At 32.3% G+C, this 18,914-nt stretch overlaps 6 protein-coding genes across 6 annotated transcripts; 2 read left to right on the top strand and 4 right to left on the bottom strand.

Annotated features, from left to right (window-relative positions):
* Window positions 1–78: 78 nt before the first annotated feature.
* Window positions 79–7,828, bottom strand: mip120 (Myb-interacting protein 120). Its single transcript, XM_065513594.1, has 4 exons — window positions 7,492–7,828; window positions 1,802–4,160; window positions 1,405–1,547; window positions 79–1,340 (listed from the first exon to the last, which is right to left on the bottom strand). Exons 1-4 carry the CDS (start codon window positions 7,511–7,513, stop codon window positions 892–894), a joined length of 2,973 nt encoding a protein of 990 aa, XP_065369666.1. The 5' UTR covers window positions 7,514–7,828; the 3' UTR covers window positions 79–891.
* Window positions 4,867–6,911, bottom strand: mEFTu1 (mitochondrial translation elongation factor Tu 1). The gene is made up of 2 exons (XM_065511188.1): window positions 6,772–6,911; window positions 4,867–6,712 (listed from the first exon to the last, which is right to left on the bottom strand). The coding sequence occupies exon 2, from the start codon at window positions 6,671–6,673 to the stop codon at window positions 5,210–5,212; it is 1,464 nt and encodes a 487-aa protein (XP_065367260.1). The 5' UTR covers window positions 6,674–6,712; window positions 6,772–6,911; the 3' UTR covers window positions 4,867–5,209.
* A 1,315-nt stretch (window positions 7,829–9,143) lies between the features above and the next one.
* Window positions 9,144–13,517, bottom strand: mars. Its single transcript, XM_065510585.1, has 3 exons — window positions 12,974–13,517; window positions 9,535–11,896; window positions 9,144–9,475 (listed from the first exon to the last, which is right to left on the bottom strand). The coding sequence occupies exons 1-3, from the start codon at window positions 13,454–13,456 to the stop codon at window positions 9,384–9,386; spliced, it is 2,937 nt and encodes a 978-aa protein (XP_065366657.1). The 5' UTR covers window positions 13,457–13,517; the 3' UTR covers window positions 9,144–9,383.
* An 872-nt stretch (window positions 13,518–14,389) lies between these two features.
* LOC135961853 (cytochrome c oxidase assembly factor 5) lies at window positions 14,390–14,928 on the bottom strand. The gene is made up of 3 exons (XM_065513477.1): window positions 14,747–14,928; window positions 14,600–14,695; window positions 14,390–14,540 (listed from the first exon to the last, which is right to left on the bottom strand). Exons 1-3 carry the CDS (start codon window positions 14,852–14,854, stop codon window positions 14,499–14,501), a joined length of 246 nt encoding a protein of 81 aa, XP_065369549.1. The 5' UTR covers window positions 14,855–14,928; the 3' UTR covers window positions 14,390–14,498.
* A 120-nt stretch (window positions 14,929–15,048) lies between these two features.
* On the top strand, window positions 15,049–16,942 carry CysRS-m (cysteine--tRNA ligase-like protein, mitochondrial). The gene is made up of 2 exons (XM_065511514.1): window positions 15,049–15,178; window positions 15,239–16,942. Exons 1-2 carry the CDS (start codon window positions 15,165–15,167, stop codon window positions 16,827–16,829), a joined length of 1,605 nt encoding a protein of 534 aa, XP_065367586.1. The 5' UTR covers window positions 15,049–15,164; the 3' UTR covers window positions 16,830–16,942.
* A 297-nt stretch (window positions 16,943–17,239) lies between these two features.
* LOC135959608 (transmembrane protein 39A) lies at window positions 17,240–18,885 on the top strand. Its single transcript, XM_065510588.1, has 4 exons — window positions 17,240–17,552; window positions 17,630–17,865; window positions 17,926–18,484; window positions 18,559–18,885. Exons 1-4 carry the CDS (start codon window positions 17,340–17,342, stop codon window positions 18,796–18,798), a joined length of 1,248 nt encoding a protein of 415 aa, XP_065366660.1. The 5' UTR covers window positions 17,240–17,339; the 3' UTR covers window positions 18,799–18,885.
* Window positions 18,886–18,914: the final 29 nt, after the last annotated feature.

The following is an 18,914-nucleotide window of genomic DNA, read 5'->3' as shown; positions in this document are numbered from 1 at the left end:
TGTATAATTAGGATTAATTGAATCTTGAAAATTTAATGTTTTTCAAACATTACTTTTTCTTAAATTAAACATCATCACTTCAACTTTATACGTATATTTTTATTAAAATATTTTTTTTTACATTTACAATAAAGTAAATTATTTAACTTACAAATAGAACCGAACATTAATATGTTTATGATTATCATTAAAAATTTGTAATTTTGAATAGATATCAATCAGAAAGGGATAAAAGTCAAGTTATTTTTAATTTAATTTATAATAAAAGAAAAACAAATCGAAAAAATTATAAAAAAAAGAAATTGTTTTAAACGAAAGCCTAAAATAAATGTAAAAACTTTCAGAAAGTTTTGCAAGACCAATTTAATTAGAGCCAATCAGATAGCTCAGATTTTTAAAGAGTTTTTATTATTATATACAGTTAGTTTAAGAGGTTATAAATACGTTGTTATATAAATTTTTATTAGTTAGTTGGTATTAGTACTACATATTAAAAGAATCGAATTTTTAAGCATATTTAAAATGATAATAATCCATCTTGGTCAAACTCTTAATTTCAACATTTTTAATATAAATAACATTTGTGGGACATTTTTAAAATCTGTGATTTTATTTTTATACATACACAATTAACAGGTTTAGCAAGTAACACACTTCGAAACTCATCTTACACTCGTGCATTTATCTTAAATTATTTCGAAATGGACAGAAATAGAGTGGTTACAATTTTCACCCAAATTGCCTGTGATACACCACCAGCATAATTTAACAATCTTAAGGCTTTCAGCTAAAATAAAAACTATGACTGACTTCGCAGCTTAGGTGTATGTATGTATTACGTGGTGTATGTATTTAACATCTTTACAATATATGGATTATTAATTATAACACTTAATCTTGAGAATAACTATTATCAGTATTGCGTATGGAAAAGTCAATAATTTCTACCAAGCAACGGCCCAACTCTTCCATAACCATTTTTTCCGTTTGATACACTGGCAAATTATTCTTTTCACATTCATCGGCCTGGGTTATCATGCACTGAATTGTGGCATCAATTACTTCTTGAGTAATAAAATTACACTGCTGGCGCTCTGGTGTAGGTGAAACAGCTCCAGCCGTTGCGTCATAACTACTGAAAGGCTTAACTGAATCCTTAGAAAGTTTTTCAGTTTTAATGGTAACGCCTGGTAACGATCCACTAAAATCTCTTTGAGATTTTTCATAGCTACGTTTAAGTGTTAGGCTATCTGTTGTACCGCCCATTGCTATAGTGGCCATAATTTGTGGATCTATTGGGTCCATATCCAAGTCTGGTCGATCTTCAACATTGCGACATCCTGTTGAAGAAATTTTAAATTTTAGCTGGTTGTCATTAATTTAATGCTGATTTCATTTACTTACCCACACATTTACAATTCGAACTGCAAGGAATTTTAGCTTCATAGCATTCACAATAGTTCTTCAAACATCCAGAACGTTTGCAGTTGCATCCTTTATTATGTAAACGCATATCAGCCTGATCTCTTGAAGATGTAATTTTTGGCCTGAATCAAAGGAAATATGAAAATTATTTTTTAGCTGTTTTTAGCTTGGCCTACTGCTGTGTTTGAAAAATAATTTGAATTTATAACAACATAAGAAATTTAAAGTTTGGCAACGCTGTGAGTTATCGATTTTAAAGGGAGTTTGAACTTTTTTAAAATCACAAGTATTTAATTTATGCAAAGCTGAAGTTTAATTTAAACTATATTTCATATAATATTTATCGTTTTCTTATTGTTTGTCTGTATGTACTTACTTAAAAGCATTTGGATTTCTTTCCAAACAAGCCTTTATGGCCCTCTGACGTTCATCTTCGTTGTCCAAATTGTTGAAGCAATCTTTACACGTACAGTCCTGACAGAATTCCCCGTTGGCAAAACAGTCGCAATATAATTTTAAACATTGTGATTTACTGCAGTTACAATGTTTGCGACGTACACCACCCACCATCGGATCTAAAGCTTCGGGCTCCTCTTCGCCCATAGATGTGGGTAAATTGAGTAGAGCAGCCGTTGCCTCTGCATTGCTGGTTGCGGTTGAGTTTGAGTCTTCTGGCTCTTCTTTAATTTGAATTGGCAATAAATACGACGACGAGGACGAGGACGTTGTTGCTGTATTTAAAGATTTTGTATTTGCAGTTTGTTGCTGTTGTTTTTTAAATTGCTGCTGTTTCTGCTGCTGATGTTGTATTAGTTGCTGTTTGTTAATCAAAGGTTTATTGGTGGTGTCTCCATTAGCTGATGTTGTTGCTGACGATGTTTGATTATTTGTTTTCAGTACTCTATATAGTTTCGGGTTAGTTTTCTGATCAACCGATGAGGGCTTTAAAACTGTATACAATTTATTGCCATTTTGTGTTACTTGGGTGACCTGCACCATATTTCCACCACCAATTTTGCTTGTGGTAGAGGTGGTGTGCGGTTTAGTGGGTATGGAGACAGAAGACGTAATGCGTCCTGGTTGTTGTATACTATTATTGAGAATTTTTGGTTGTGAATTATTTGCAATGACAACTCTGTTATTTGGCGTGGGCTTTTTAATTTCCGGTGGTCCTGCATTGTCAGCTGTTGTTGTAGTAATTCGTTGTATTTCTGTATTAATTTCCGAGATTTTATGTTTCCGGATCAACCACTGGTTTGTGCTGCTATTAATGGCCAACATATTTGGCAGCGTGGTTTTAATTAGAGACTGCTGTTGTTGTTGCTGTTGCGTTTGGGGATTTTTATTTTTATCTTCGTTCAGAGACTTTATTGTCGGCACCGTCACTATGGTCTTTTGAACCTTAGAAGTCATAGGTGAAAAGTCCGTATTATTGCCATCAGTTGCCTCTTTCTTCTGAGTCACCACCAATTTCGTATTACCACCTTTTACAACAGTAAACTTTTGCGGCAAAGAGTTTAAAATTTTTACAGGCTGGTTTGGTGTATTCAATGTTTTCGTAGCTGCTGATACCGTGGATGTTACCGATGATGTCGCCGTGGTATTTAAAGTTTTTGCGGGCACCTTTGTATTGGGTAAAACACGTACATATTGTACACCTATTTTACCAGGTATTTGTATAGCATGTATCTGTCCCGATCCACTAGTAGACGTATTAAGAGAACCTCCGCCGGCCGTAGTTGTTATAGTTTGGGTTTTTGGTGATAATTTTACAATATTTTGATTCGATACTATGATTTGCTTGCCACTCGTTCCATGAACTACTATAGGTTTGGATTTATTCGAATCATTTATTTGCCCGCTAATTGAAGATGATGAAGTAGTCATGGGTTTTACCATAGTTCTGACACCTGTTATGGAATTTGTTGTCATTGTTTTTGCAGCAGATGCAGTGCCTGTAGAATCTGTAGGCTTTATTGTACCCTTTATTATAACCTGGCCCCCTGCAGACGATATGATCTTTTTGCCAGCCAAACTAGTGGGTGATAGCGTTAATGTGGTGTTTTTTGCATTTGTTCCAGCTGTTGTGGTCTTGATGGGTACGTAATTGCCATCGGCTGTACGCAAGACTTGAATAGTCACCGGTTTAGAATTGTTGCCGCCCAAAGTCTGTGATTTCATAACGGTTGTTGCACCAGCAGTCGCCTTAACATTCGATGGTGCTGGTGTTTTTTGTATGTAAATAATTTGTCCATTTGAAGTTCTTACCGCAGTTTTACCCGACATTGATAAATTTGCTGTGCCAGTACTACCACCACCACCACCCACTATTTTTTGTGTTAACTTAATGGAGCTGTTTGAAATTTGGGCCGATGTTTTTGGTAAAACATTCTTGGTGTTTAGTAAAACTGGGGTTGTCGCTGAGCCTCCGTTATTTTTATTAACATTGCTCAAGGTACTTGAACTGTTGCCCAATTTGACAGCTTGCGTTCTGACGGGTGTATATATCTTCGAACCGCTTGAAATGACTATAGTTGTGTTTAAATTTTGTTGCATTGATGGTGGTTTCTTAGGTCCGGGCGTATTGAGGGTATCATCTGTGCGATTTTTTCGTTCATTATCCAGTTCCAAAGCATCATCATCAAAACTCGACTTGTTACTCTTCTTTATGGGCGAAGGATCTAAAAGATCGTCAAAACTTAATTCGGGTAGAGCAGTGGAATCGTCTAGAGAATCTAAAATTAATTGCAAAAATTTAATACCAAAATTACCGAATCTTAAATTAAATGCTTAGAAAATATATTAGTAAAAAATTATTCTTTGTGGATTTTATCATAGTTTTGGCTGTACCACCGAATTCCATATAGCCATGTCCGTCTGTATGTTGAAATCAAATTTTTGGTTCGTTTGCTATTTAAAATCGACTACCGCGATTTTTGGCTCATTGTTTTTATCTATATCTGGATTACTAAGTCATTAATATAGACAATTTGGATATCTAATGATAGATATTTCAAAGTCCATTGTAAGTTTGACCTACAATGGTCCAAAATCGGTAAAAATATTTTTTAACCCAACATTTTTTTCACCAAATTTTTTTCACCAAAAAAATTTTGTCATAAATTTATTTCACTAATAAATTAAAAATAAAAAATTAAAAATTTTTTGTTTTTAATTTAATAACAATTTTGGAAAAACAATTTCGAAAAAAAAAAATAATTTAGTTTACCAAAAAATATTTAAGATTAATATTTTAAAGTATAATTTAGTGAAGGGTATATAAGATTCGTTACAGCTGAAAATAACTCTCTTAATTGTTTTTTATCTTAAAGTTTACATTGGTGAAGCATATAGTAAGTAGTACACCTACTTGTTTTATTAAAGAATATAAAAAAAGTAAACCAACTGAAAACCAACTGTAAATAAAACACATAATAATAATTTTAGTTTGTTTAATTTTTTTTATTTAATTTTTATTAAATTTTCATTTTAGTAAAATGATTTTACAAAGCAAAAAAATAATTGAATTATTACTTAATATAGAAATAAAAAACGATACTATTGTTTAGAGCCCCAGAAAAATTAAGGCCAACGCTTCTGGCAACCATCGAAGTAATATACCACAAATGCTTTTAAAACGAAAATTTAACAACTGCCAATTGGAATATTGGTATCAGATAACACACTAAACAACAATCAATTTCGTTTTACCAAATTTTAGAAATTAAAGGAAAAGTAATGTGTAAATTCTTACATTATGAATAAATTTTATTTATTACTAGCTTTACTTTTTAGCAACCTCTTTCTTCTCACGTGCCTTTTTGCCTTCTGTCAATGAAGAACGTTCGTTTTCGGACAAGGGAGGTAATACTTTGGTAACTACACCAGTTCCCAAAGTAAGATTACCATCACGCAATGTGAAACGCTGTCCCTGTTCTAAGACCATGGGACGTATCAAACGAAGAATCAGTTTTGTGTCTTCACCGGGCATAACCATTTCTTTGTCGGGAATTTGTACTTGCACAGCACAATCCCAGGTACGTGAGAACATTTGCAATTGAATGAAAGACATGAAGGGTTTGGTACGACCACCTTCTTCTTTAGCAAGGATATATACTTGAGCTTCCAATTGATCGAGAGCTTTTACGCTGCCGGGTTTGCACATGACCATACCACGTTTGATATCATCACGTTTAACACCTCTAACTAGTGCTCCCAATTGATCACCGGCCTGAGCTTCGTCCAATATTTGATGGAACATTTCAACACCGGTTACTGTTGATTTCAATACTTTGTTGTAGCCCACAAATTCACATTCCATGCCCTTCTTGACGACACCTCTCTCCAAACGGCCAGTCACCACAGTACCACGTCCGGGAATAGAATACACATTTTCCACGGGCAACAAGAAGGGTTTGTCCAATTCACGAGCAGGTGTGGGAATGAAGTTGTCAACTTCGTGCAATAATTTCAATATGGCTTCGGAGCCAATCTCAGGTTTTTTGTCTTCTAAAGCACACAATGCTGAACCTTTAATCACGGGAATATTGTCACCGTCATAACCCATTTCAGACAATAACTCGCGGATTTCCATTTCGACTAAGTCGACCATTTCTTGATCAGCAGCATCCACTTTATTGATGAAAACAACAATGTGATTGATACCAATTTGTTTGGCCAATAATAAATGTTCTCTGGTCTGGGGCATAGCACCGTCTGTAGCGGCGACAACCAAAATGGCGCCGTCCATTTGGGCGGTACCAGTAATCATGTTTTTAATGTAATCAGCATGACCGGGACAGTCAGTGTGGCCATAATGGCGGTTCTCTGTCTGATATTCAACGTGAGCCACATTAATGGTGATACCACGAGCCTTCTCTTCGGGGGCATTATCGATTTCATTATATTTCTTACTTTCGGCCAATTGTTTGTCAGCCAATACTTTGGTAATGGCAGCTGTTAATGTGGTTTTTCCGTGATCTACATGACCAATTGTACCAACATTGCAGTGAGGCTTTGTACGCTCAAACACCTTCTTCTCGTTGGCATATTCACGAACAAATTGTTGGAATCCTTGGGTGGTGGCAGTCATAGGAGTAAAGCGTTGCAATTGCATTAGGGCAGCTGGTGTTCCTTGTGTCAAACGCACTAAACGAGCTGTGCTAAGAGCTCTTCGTACCGAAGAACATCTTCCCAACACGGAAGAGGTCACACCGCTAGCTTGACGTACAGCACACAATGCAGACATGATGCCGGACTATAGTTTTACTTGTGAATTAAAACAGAACTAAAGAAAAAATATTATTTATTATTTGCCTTCTCAATAATGAATATAATTTAACTTACCAATATTAAATAATCTAGATATTTTCCAGAAAATTTTATAATTTTCTTAGACGATTCACAAAGAAAGCAGGCAATTGCGTAAAACTAACCCTCAAAATGTGCAAAGAAAACTGTCAAATTATAAATATCCCCCCATATGATAATTTCTGACCAGACTGTTCATTTTTCGCATTAAATAGGGAATTTTTTTAATATGGCATAAAAAAGAAATATAAAAAGAAAATATGGCAACACGTTTTCAATAAAAAAAATTGGAGGCAATGAATGATAAAAACTTTATATTTTTTAGGAAAATTCAACAAATTCATGAATTTTTATTACATTTACATAAAACTAATTGGACAAATATGTAAAATATCAATTTTCGACTTTGATAAATTCATTTCAAATATTTAAGTAAAATCCCGTTAACATAAACGGACAGTGGCCGTTGGCAATCTACATAATGTACACCCAACGAAAATACTATTTTCATAAATTCTTATTTTGTAAATATTTTTGTAATAAATTCCTATTTATAACAATTAAAATTCATATATATATACATATACAATAAATAGTTTGTAAATATTAAAATTATACGTATATATTACATTTTGTTCCATGCCTTAGACATTCGCACATCTATAGAGTGGTACAGGCAACAACAACCAGCAATTGAAAATTCAATTTGAAATCCAAAAGAAATCTTTCCAAAAACATAAATATGCCAACACTTACCCATATTATCACTGATATCCATTGTTAGAGCCTTCCTTAGTGGATTTTATAATATTACGTATTATAATAATCACAAAAGTTGCAATTTATTGTAAAAAAAAAAAGTTCACCAAAATAGTAAGTAAACACTGCACAGCACTACTACGACAATTTGTGGGAGAGTAACAGCACAAAATAGGCGCGTTATTCTACCAAAAGTCCAACGCGTTTTTACACTTTTCACCTAAGCACTAAATCCTATTTCACATACAATACTTTTAACACATTTTACTTAAATATATTTTGAATAAAATTTCAAATTAAAATTTTTGCTGTATTCTGCGTTATCGTGTGTAGAAGGAAATTTTTTCATTTATTATTGAAATAGATTTTTTTGCTTTATGATGACATTCGTGTTATAATAAACTTAGGGTTGTATTTTTATTTGTGTTGTCAATGTTGGCTGTACTGTTGAGTGTGAGAGACAGGAACAAGGGAAATTATTTTTTTTAGTAATTTTAAATTAAATAAATATAAAAATTTTAAATTTTAACTAACGTTAAAACTTCTCATTTATCTGTAGAAAATAAAGGTTAGCTTATCTTTTGAGATTTTAACTTTATACATTTTAGAATGATACAATTACGATTTGTTTTATTTGAATTTATACATGCGTATGTAATACAGAGTTGCATTTTATTAAAGAAGGAATTTTTAGTTATGAATTTAAAAGTAATATCTATGTATTACTAATCACCGATTTTTATATAATATAATTCAAATTAAATATATTATTTTTTATACACCTACTTAATATTATGAATAGTATTCAAACTAGTGCAAATATAGTATTCAATGTTGTATGGAGTAATATTTAAATCTTACGATCATCTCAGTATTTAATTTACCATCAAATTTACAATAATCAAATTTATGAAGAACTCTGAAAATTTCACAATTTTGAGCTTATGAGAAAAATGTTTATACATTTTTCGCAAAAATTATGGTTCGATAATGATAGTTTACTTTGTATTAAATTTATAACGTCCACTGATCCCACTTATTTTTATCCACATGTAATCATAACAAGTTTATTATTTATAAAGATATTCAATATTTGTTTATTCTTAATGGATGGTGCCCCTCCCGCTTGAATTTTCCCAACAAAATGTTGCTTTCCGTTAATCAAAAAGATGCTACTCATTTAGGGTTTATTAACAGAGAAAATTTAAAAACTCAATTCACGCTCATTCAGGATCAAGTCCACCTAATTTAATTTCTCTAAGTGCATTTGTGGATTCTCACTTATTCACCGTAATTTATATCTAATTTCATGAATATTGTAATTCAAAATGGTACCATTAGAATAAAGTAATATCAGTTTCCTCTTGGGAAATATAACTCATTCTGTGTATAATTTTATTTTCTAGTTACATGTACATAAATAAAAAATGCAAAAAGTTCCAATAGTAAGAGCTATGTACCTATATTAATTTGTTTGCGACTAATTGAGATAAAATTTTTTTGGCGAAACTTTTTTTAATTAGGGTTAAAAAATCTACATAGTAAAAACAAATCTCATTGTAGGTTACATACACATCTTGAAATTTACGAATTTTATTGAACTAAACTCACCCAATTTGTATAAAGTAAAAATAAATTGTACAGTAGCCTTTTTGCTTCAAACTAATATTTATTAAGTAAAAATAAAACATTGACAGTGATTCAAACAATCAAAACAAAAAGGATAAATAGTAATAAGATTTTTTTTTTGTAATTTTATGTTACTTTCTTACATCTTTGTAGTGCAATAAAAATCTACTTCGATTTATATGTAATATGTATTTAAAAATGCAACAGAATATACAAAAAATAATAAAATGTTTAAAATAATATAAATGAAGTAAATTATTTTATTTAGGAGGCAAAGAAGGTATTACAATTTCACAGGATGGACGCAATCGTACTTTACGGTTGCGTAATGTCAACGTACGTTGTGGTTCATCTAAAAATATAATTGTTTTTAAATTAAAATTTTATTTTAAAAAATTGTTTATGTTTTACCTTCCCTTTGAGCCAAGTCTTCTTCGTGAGAGTCATTGGCATCATTAGCTCCATTCAACGAATCATCTTCATTGAGTATGAAATTAAACTTTTTCACGCGCAGTTTTTCGTTAAAAATTACATTGCGTAGCCTACTTTTAGCCGTTCCTGGAGTCTTTAAAATTGATTTACGTCCTGTGGGTACCGGCGAACGCTGAGGTGACTCTGTGGATATAACCATATGGCTTGAAGTTGGCACGTCATCATTGTCGCCATTTACGGCGACAGTATCCAAAGCCATCATAGGCGATTGTGGGTTAAAACTCATGCGTCTTGGGTTTCCATTCATTAAAACCGATTTTCTTAGATCGAAAGGCGATTGGATATTGCCCAAAGCTTCTTGGAATTTTTCTATATGCTTCAGCATTTTTGGAGAGTCTTGTGAAGACTTTTGTTGCAATATAGATGACCTACGATGTGGTGAGGAAACTGAAATGACTGTAGCGGCAGGAGAGAAATATTTTCGATCTTTTACTACTATAGATAGACGGCGTGTTGAGCTACTATCTAAAGATTTGCGTGGAGTTGAATTATTGCTGTTTGCAGAACGTCTTTGTTTTGTTGGTGTTAACACAACATCTCCGCTGATCTCATTATTCTTGTTCTTATTTTTGCGCATTTCTGCCTGCATTTTGCGCAACATTTGTTGTAATGCTGAATTAGGTTTGGCTTTAGCAGCTGGAGCCGCTTTGGCTTTTTTAACTTTTGTTAAATTCTTTTTGGGTTTGGATTTTACCTCATCTGGATCGGACCAATCATTTAACTTCCAGCGATTTAAACTGTCAAACCGTTTCTCCAGATTATCAACCTGCAAACCTAACATGGACCAAAATCCTTCCAAATCCACAGAATTTATAGGTTTTGTGGCCTCACTACCATCGTTCTCAACATCGCCTATGCCCGTAGCACCGGCCTCACAGCGGTCTATTAAACCTTTAAACTGCATAAATTTCTTGCTTGTCAAGAGGCGACTTTGACCAATCGTTACATTGATCATATCTTCACCATTGGCATTTTGTATTTTTTCAAGATTTTCATTTTTATAAGTTTCCCAAACGTCACATAGCTGATGTAGTCTATCAGTTTCATTTTGCAATTGTTGGCGGAAATACCGCACAGCCTCTAGAGTTCTACGGACTTCGACTGAATATTTCGGTGATGTTTTGGGACTATTACTTTCCGTAGGCAAATCATTATCTGCAGCAGGAGATTGTAGATATACACTGTTGCGCTTTTCTTTCTCCCTTTTCAAACTGACCTTACCACGGGTGACACTAACGAATGGACTCAAATAATTGGCGGGTCTTTCTTCTGGACCAGATTTCGTTGGAGTTTTTTCTTCGATTGCTGCTGCTGGCACTAAGGTCTTATTATCTCCATCTAACTCCACCTTTCCTTCAAGATCATCGCTGTCATTGTGATCATTATCAGCCGCTTCGGAATATCGCATAAAATTAAATTTCTTAACTACGGGCTCTCTTTTAGGAGATGATTCTATAGGACTTATGCCTTCTTCGCCTTGTAAATTGTCCATATTTTGGCTAGAATTTCTCAACTTTGTGGATGTGACAAACTCTTCGAAGGGATTTAAAGTGAAATCTTTTGGCGTTTGAATTACCATGTCTTGGTTGTTTGTTTTAAGTAAATTTATAATTTGTTTACCATTAACCTGTACGTTGGGTACATTTATTTTTTTAGAAGTATTTAAAGGCTTTTTGGCCTTTAAATTTTGTGCCAAGCGTTTTAAAGGAGATTTCTTTGTTGGTTTTACGTTTTCTAGACGTTTTGAATTCATGTTTCTTAATTTAGCTGCGACCGTCTGCCCGTTTGCTTTATTTGAAGCGTCATCGGATTTTTTAATTTCTAAAGCTTTTTTTGCAGCCGACTTTGGAGGAGGTGGCATTTTTAAAGCACGGGGCTTTAGTTTTGACCTTAAAGGTGGTGGTGGTGGCATGGTTGCAGTTGCAATTTTAGTTTTAGTTTCAAACGCAGATTTCGTAGCAGAAATTTTTCGCACCATAGGTTTTTGATTGTCCAATGGTGTTTTATGGTTCAATTTACTGCCAGCTCTGGTTAGACTTGTCGCTGCAACGTTTGGTGTTTTATTTGAGCTTACATGATTTGTTTGCAAGTTTGTGGCAGCAACGTTTGGTGTTTTATTTGAATTTAAAATCTTTGTGTGTAAATTTGTAGGCAATGCTTTTCTGGCAATTGGAAATTTTTTTTTTAATTTTTCATCGGTCTCTTTAGTTTTTCTCGGTGGAGTGGGCACCACTGTGTATATTGATGGTCTGCCTTTTACGCCAGCTTTAGTTGCATCAGCCTGAAAAAGCAAAGAATTCAATTTTTTTTTTAATAATACAACTATTTTGAACCTTGAAAAAATAACTGAATCGATATACAAAAAGGAAATATAAAAAATATTAAGGACCATTAAAGTTAAAAAAATATTTTTTAATGGAAAATAAAATTTTTGTTAAACAATTGTAGTTTTGGCATATTTGTATACGATTTTTTAAAAAAAGTTTTTGGTAAAATTTGTATCTTAATTTTAATTTTTTTTTTTAATTTTTTAGTGACAAAAATTCTAGATACAGGAAAACTAATTGTGTTACTTTAATTTAAAGCAGTTTTTTTTGTTTCTTTAATGAAATATATAATAATACACGTCTTATGTCTATTTCACCGTTATTAGAGTAATTGATTCTGAATAAAATAACGAAACATTTATTATCGGCAACGCCTACTTTTGGGTAGGCGGGGCTTTTAAGTTTCATAATATTTTGAACAATAACTGTGAAATTTTGGACGTGATAGGAAATATTGCTAAACCCGACTTAAGTGATGTTGTTTTAATTTTTTTTTAGTATGAATTTATTTTTTTAACAAATATATTTCGTTACTTTTAACTTACAAATATGTACAGCTTTCAATAAAAAATTTGATTTGAATTCCTGTATGTAACTCATTTAATGTTGAATGCATATTTTTTGTTTTATATTAAATCAAACAACTTTTCTAAAAGTATTTTTTGATATACTACAAAGTTTTAGTTGTTTTTTTTCACTTTCAGATTTTATTGAGTTTTCTCCTTCTCCTGTGAAGTAACTAAAAGTTGAGATACGAACTTTCTATATTAAGCCATCGATAATTCTAATATTAAGCCAACTTCAGTCAACTTTACGATACTGATAAGATACATTACAATAAGACTATTGAAGTGTTTAGTCTTCAAATCTGAAACACTATTAATAGTAAAAAATCGCAGTAATTTAGTGGTACATTGCGGCACTAGTTCTAACTAACCGCGAAAGCACAATGCATTTTTCCTATAAAATTTATTTCAAAAGTACATTTTTAGCCTTTGGTTTTTCACTGTAGCATAAATTGACAAACTTACCTTTACTTTTTCTATGGGATTTTTTAAAACTGGCGGGCGAAAACCGTCATGATGTCCTCTTGGTACTAATGAAGTAGACGCAGCTGGCTTGCTGGCACTATTTACAACCGCTATAAATGGCTTCTTTTTGTTAGTTCCCTCTTTCTCCTTTTTCATGTTTTTTTTCTTGTCCATCCATTCTACAAACCGCTTCAAAAACTCTTCCTGTTTTGTTAACTTCTCAGGATTATTTGTGTTACACACTAATTTTGCTAAACGGGTTGTATTCCGATTTTCCTCCTCGGCCTCATTCTCTTTACCATCCGAACACAATGGAATTATAATTTGTTTGTGCCGCACAGGACTAACCGAAATATTTCTGGAATTTTGAAATCTATCCCTTCTTTGCTTATTGCGATTGGCTTCTCGCAACTCTCGATTTATTCTTTTGTGGTGTGGTGTTTGGGATCGAAGATCATTATATAAATTTATGTGGTGTTCCATATTTAATGGTTTTATGGGTAAATTTATTCGAAAAAAAACTTAGTAGCTCCAATGCCGCCTTATTATAGATATAAATTGCAAAATATAAATGGCGCTTCTTTCTTTCGCTTTTTCATACAACAAAATTTCCCTTGCAAAGGAATTTTTTAATTGGTTGAAAATAAAAACAGTGTTGTATTTTTAAATTTTAGAGATGCCATATTGTTTTTTAGTTAAGTATGACACGGCAACTTGCTAATATTAGGGACTTTTTCTGATCGTATGTATTAAAAAATTTAACAATTCCAAAAAATGGAATTGTTTTAAATTTTGGCATAAATTATGATCATCGAAAAACAGCTTGTATTTTAATTTTTTTTGGTGTTAATAGCTCTCTTAATTATAAGCATAAAAATGTTAAAGTTTTTGCCCGCACTTAGTTTAAGAGTTATAGGAATTTAAAGAAATAAAAGTCAATAGATATATTAGTAAATTTCATATATATATGGAAAATAATCTCATCATTATGATTATCATTGAATAGTGCTTCAAAATAACTTAAATATGATATACTTCCTTTTAAAATTTATATGACAGTACTTCAGATATAGAAAACGTGATTTTAGCGAAACCGGTGTGCGATACACCCAAGAATTTGAAGTCGATTCTCCCAGCCGAAGTCCGTTAATACAGAAAATATGAATATTAACAGAAAAAGATTATGAAAATATAAACTGTTCTGAAATCGTGATATGCCCCAACTTTTATTCCTTCAAGTTCTTTACAGCCATTCGAGATGTACGAAAGTATGGAGGTAATTTGCATAAAAAAGATCGTAACAGCTTGTATTTTATTATACTGCAGTGATGAAATGTTAGTGCATTTCGAACGTACCATATTACAGGGATCCTGAGTTGTTTCCGTAATTGTTTAATTAATAATGGGATATACAAATTTTAAATTTTGCTTATCATTTATTTCTAATTAAAAAATAAAATTTTAAGATTAAAAAACCATTTATTTAAACCTAGCTGTTTACTAAATATGTTGCAGAAACGAATTTTTAATAGCCTTTACGACCCCTGAAACGCATACGATTATCAAGCTGCAAATAATGAATTAAATTATTTTTTGTATTATTGTATCATTAAAAAAATAACTTACAATAGATCTTTTACACTCAAAAAAGGTATTGCGCAGCATTTGACATTCTTCGGGGACCAAGTGAGATTGCAAACATTCCCTGGGTGTCCTCTTGTCCTAAAATATAACATCATAACTAGTGCTTCCAATTGGGTGTTGAGTTTTTACCTTTTTGCAACAATCGCTTTCCAATAAACACATCTTCAAGTCGGCTCGCACACCGGCACATGCTGTATTATCAGCCAATTTTTCATTATCATCCTCATAACGCATCATTTTGAAAAGATTTTATTTTAAATTTCTTGTAAAAATGTTTAGATTAGAGAATCCACTTGAGTTAAATAATTACACAAAACATATGAGCAGTTAAGTGATGCCGTATGTAATAAAAGTTATTTTTAGCAATTGAAAACAAACAAAATTTCCCAAACTTGGGACATGTTTGGAAAATATGGCATTATTGAGAAAAGAAAAATTCCTGAACATCTGTTTCGTTTTTTATTATTGCCGATATTTTGCAATTTTGCGATAAATAAATCCAATTAAATTTTTTATAAATATCATTTATCACAAACTGTATGTCAATATGTTAAAAACAAGGTAAGACAATTAAATTATAATTCACAAACCTAGAAATAATATAAATTTTATATTGTGCAGTTGCAACATGACAAAAAGTAGTTTGGGAATTTTTGTTAACCCTTTGCGAACTATGTGTACGCAACAACATTGGTTTAAGCCGGCTGGTATAGATACCGGCATACGCATTTATAACTGTGCTGCCAGGCGTCAAGTTCCTCTAATATTGCCTAATGAAAACTTTTTGACCTGGTACACTTGTGGTCCCACAGTATATGATTCTTCTCATTTAGGTCATGCCAGTTGCTATGTAAAGTTAGATATTATACAAAGAATACTTCGGCAGCATTTTAATTTTAATATCGTAAGTGCCATGAATATAACTGATATCGATGATAAAATTATAAGAAAGAGTCAGGAAGATGGCAAAGATTGGAGAGAAATATCGCGCTTTTATGAAACAGAATTTTGGTCAGATTTGCGAAAACTTAACGTTATAGAGCCAAATATTAAAATGCGAGTTACGGATCATATTCCCAAAATTACAAATTACATAGCTGATATTGTACAAAAGAAATGCGCTTATGTGGGTAAAGATTCGTCAGTTTATTTTGATGTTAAACAATTTCCCATATATGGCAAATTGCAGAACTTGAATTTAAATGAAGATGAGGCCTTGCAGTCAGAAAACAAAAATTCACCTTTTGATTTTGCGTTATGGAAAGCACGTAAATCGGATTCTGAACCTAGTTGGGCATCGCCTTGGGGTCCTGGAAGGCCCGGTTGGCATATTGAGTGCAGCACCTTGGCTAATATGATTTTTGGGAAATGTATTGATATCCATGCAGGAGGTATGGACCTCCGATTTCCACATCATGAAAATGAAGAAGCTCAAAGCTGTGTATATCACAATACTCGCCAGTGGGTAAACTATTGGTTGCATACTGGACATCTAAATATTAAAGGAGACGCCGAAAAAATGTCCAAATCTTTGAAAAATACTATATCCGTAGATGAAATGTTAAAGGAGTTTAGCGCTGATGATTTTCGCATGGCTTGTGCCCTGTCAAATTATAGAAATTCAATGGATTACAGCAAAGAATTAATGGAAACTGCTAAAAATACCTTAAGCAAATTCAAAACATTCAAATCTGACTGTTTAGCCTACTTAAGTGGCAAGAAAGTTGGTTCAAATTTAAATGCGAACACAATAATACAAAATCTGCACTATGCCAAATCAAATATAGACACATGTATCAGAGATGATTTTGATACTTCCCGTTCAATTAGCATACTCTTAGATCAAATCTCAGGCGTTAGTCGTTGCATTAATACAAATGCGACAAATCCTATAGAAAATGAATCATCTTGTTTAGATGCTATTGCTGCTGTTAATAATTATGTGGATTATATTTTGCAATCATTTGGATTTACATTTGCTGAATTGAAATCGAATCAAAGAATGGATAATACAGACAAATTGGATATGAATATATTACTTGAAGATATTTTGAATACGCGTGAAAACATACGCAAGAATGCAGTGAAGGGGAAAAATAAGGAATTATTTCAAGTATGTGATGATTTAAGGAAATGTTTGCGCCAACATGGCATTGAAATACGTGATCACTCTCAAGGTAGTTCATGGAATTTTATAGAAAATAAGAATTAATGTTATTAAATTTTAAAAATGTTTTTATTAGTTAAGATAAATAATAATACCTAAGATTGATTGTTTATTTAATTAAATTATTCGAGTTTAAATAAAAAAGAAGCATAAGTTGATTTTAATTTGATTAAGCTCCATTTTCAGACGTCCGGTTAAATAACATAAATAAGGAAAAATGCAGTCAGTTCTAAATTATTTTATTTTTGTAAACAATTTTATCAAAGTTATAAAACTGCGCGCTTCAATGGGTTAATATTTGTAAATGTAAACATTTCATATTATCAAGGTATATTAGAGATGGAATTTATGAAAACATTTCTTATTGGGAAAATATTTCTATCCATCCGGCAATATTATTTAATTACATCAGCTGATTAGATTTGTTTATATTTTGCTTTTTACAACAATTTAAAATATTGAAAAACGTACATACATATTTTCCTAAAATTTAATTCCTTTAAAAACTTAACAATATTCAGGTCTGAAAACATATACATATTTTAATTACAAAAAATGCGTGATAATAAAGAAGAAGATACAAGCGGCATAGGACAATCTGCAATACCAATGCCCAAACACATACCATTTCCAGACTATCCAGGATCTTCAGAGATCCTAAATGAATTATTAATGTTTTTATTTACAACATGTGCAGCTGCCATGCAATTTATCAATATATATCGCACAAACTGGTGGTTACCCCACTCGCAAATAACCAATACTATGGTAAGTACTACAATCTTAAATTTCTTTCTCCCGTGATCTGAAGGCAAATGAAATTTAAAACATTTTCCATTTCTTAGAATGTATATCACATTGAACCTTTTTTGATAATTTTAATTGTATCCATAAATGCTAGAAGATTAGTGTATTGTGTGTGCTTGAAGGCTGTGGAATTGTTATTGCCCACACATCTGCAACAAATGATGGGCATATGTAAATATGTCGTAGAGGACATTATTTTGGCTTTGCTTATTGCTTGCATAGTAATGCTGTACAACAACAACAATTACTTGACTATATTTTTGCTAATATATCCGTAAGTTGTGTGATATTTTAACATACCTATTTTAGTTTTAAATTTATATTTTTCTTTTAGATTCATAGTTTATTTTCTGGCTTTTGGGTTTACTTTAGAACCATTCTTGCGTTTCAATTATGAAGTTAAAGGTGCTTACTTCAATGGATTTCCTTTGCATTCTTGTTCAGCAAATCCCAATGCCATACGCTATGAAATTGATGTGTTACGCAACGATTTCAATTGCCGCTTTAAACAAGTCATCTTTACATCTCTTTTAAATACCTATTTCTCCACATTTCTTCCCTGTTACTTTGCCACCCAAGTACATTACAATGTCCTATGGGCCAGCATACACATTCTATTGGTATTCTTCAGTGTTTTCACCATGTGCACTGTATTTAGTTTTCCCTCCAAATATAGCGATATTCTGCATAGAGCTGCACTGCATCTGGGCTACTGGTTTAAACTAGAATTGCGTGCGGGTGCTGATTGCGTTATAAGCGCTACCGCCCCTAATTGGATAAAGAGTGCTCTCTGGGGTCACAATACCGTGGCCAAATGCAGTGGCGAATTGTATCGCAGTTTTGGTCCGGTTACGGTTGCCACTCCAGGCAATTCATCACATGCTAGATTTTATGTAAGTAGTATTGTGAACCATTTTATGTTATATGCACGTATTATTAACAATATTTACATTTCATTTATTTCTAGAAACTTTTCCATAATCCTTCTCTGATATATGCCACCTTAACTATTATACAAACTTGTATAGTTTTATCGGGCATTTCATTGTTGTATTATGCCATTGAATGGCATTTCATTTTATCTTTAAGCTTTATTACTTTGACTAATCAATTTACATTCTTCAAACTGATGCGTGATTATTTGATAACGAAACGAGTGTATTTGGCTGAGCTAACGGTAAGCGATTTCAAATTAATGGAAAACTAAATAATAAAATATGAATAAATAAAAAGAAGACTGTAAAATGTTTGCTATAAAGAAGTCTTGCTCAACAAGGCATAAATCAAGAAATAAGACGTATTTTATTTTAAAAAAAACTTAAA

The sequence above is a fragment of the Calliphora vicina genome, chromosome 5, assembly GCF_958450345.1.
Source record: "Calliphora vicina chromosome 5, idCalVici1.1, whole genome shotgun sequence".
Taxonomy (NCBI): domain Eukaryota; kingdom Metazoa; phylum Arthropoda; class Insecta; order Diptera; family Calliphoridae; genus Calliphora; species Calliphora vicina.
Note: the sequence above shows the minus strand (reverse complement) of the source record. Positions and strands in the feature narration are given on the sequence as shown.

Coding starts and splice junctions, on each gene's coding strand:
- mEFTu1 (XM_065511188.1), bottom strand. CDS start 6,673: ATGTCTGCATTGTGTGCTGTACGTCAAGCTAGCGGTGTGACCTCTTCC.
- mip120 (XM_065513594.1), bottom strand. CDS start 7,513: ATGGATATCAGTGATAATATGG. Junction 4,161..7,491: donor GGATATCAGTGATAATATGG/GTAAGTGTTGGC, acceptor AATTAATTTTAG/ATTCTCTAGACGATTCCACT. Junction 1,341..1,404: donor TTCGAATTGTAAATGTGTGG/GTAAGTAAATGA, acceptor TTTCTTCAACAG/GATGTCGCAATGTTGAAGAT.
- mars (XM_065510585.1), bottom strand. CDS start 13,456: ATGGAACACCACATAAATTTATATAATGATCTTCGATCCCAAACACCA. Junction 11,897..12,973: donor ATCCCATAGAAAAAGTAAAG/GTAAGTTTGTCA, acceptor TTGCTTTTTCAG/GCTGATGCAACTAAAGCTGG. Junction 9,476..9,534: donor AGACTTGGCTCAAAGGGAAG/GTAAAACATAAA, acceptor TTATATTTTTAG/ATGAACCACAACGTACGTTG.
- LOC135961853 (XM_065513477.1), bottom strand. CDS start 14,854: ATGATGCGTTATGAGGATGATAATGAAAAATTGGCTGATAATACAGCA. Junction 14,696..14,746: donor AAAGCGATTGTTGCAAAAAG/GTAAAAACTCAA, acceptor GTTATATTTTAG/GACAAGAGGACACCCAGGGA. Junction 14,541..14,599: donor TTGAGTGTAAAAGATCTATT/GTAAGTTATTTT, acceptor CATTATTTGCAG/CTTGATAATCGTATGCGTTT.
- LOC135959608 (XM_065510588.1), top strand. CDS start 17,340: ATGCGTGATAATAAAGAAGAAGATACAAGCGGCATAGGACAATCTGCA. Junction 17,553..17,629: donor CGCAAATAACCAATACTATG/GTAAGTACTACA, acceptor TCCATTTCTTAG/AATGTATATCACATTGAACC. Junction 17,866..17,925: donor ATATTTTTGCTAATATATCC/GTAAGTTGTGTG, acceptor TTTTTCTTTTAG/ATTCATAGTTTATTTTCTGG.